General features: G+C 61.9%; 1 protein-coding gene across 1 annotated transcript in view; it reads left to right on the top strand.

The window, feature by feature from the left end:
* Positions 1-247, top strand: part of LOC104514709 (tubulin gamma-2 chain-like) — a gene marked incomplete at both ends in the record, with an annotated part of 3,680 nt that overhangs the window by 3,102 nt on the left and 331 nt on the right. The window contains one exon of the mRNA XM_010158460.1: positions 99-185. Coding sequence (XP_010156762.1) covers positions 99-185 — 87 coding nt within the window. The remainder of the gene's footprint in view (positions 1-98; positions 186-247) is intronic.

The following is a 247-nucleotide window of genomic DNA, read 5'->3' as shown; positions in this document are numbered from 1 at the left end:
CTGCGCGGGCCCATCCGCTGCCCTCGGACACGTGGCTGGGGCTGCCCTTCCTCCGTCTGCCTCCGAGGCTCTTCACAGAGCTGTTTTTTCCCTTGCAGGTGGTTCTGGACAACACGGCCTTGAATCGGATCGCGACAGACCGGCTGCACATCCAGAACCCGTCGTTCTCTCAGATCAACCAGCTGGTGAGCAGGGCTCTTACCTCTGGAGAAGCCGGCATGGGGCTTCCCCACTGTGTTGGGTTTGG

The sequence above is a fragment of the Eurypyga helias genome, unplaced genomic scaffold (assembly GCF_000690775.1).
Source record: "Eurypyga helias isolate BGI_N326 unplaced genomic scaffold, ASM69077v1 scaffold24669, whole genome shotgun sequence".
NCBI classification, from domain to species: Eukaryota; Metazoa; Chordata; class Aves; order Eurypygiformes; family Eurypygidae; genus Eurypyga; species Eurypyga helias.
Note: the sequence above shows the minus strand (reverse complement) of the source record. Positions and strands in the feature narration are given on the sequence as shown.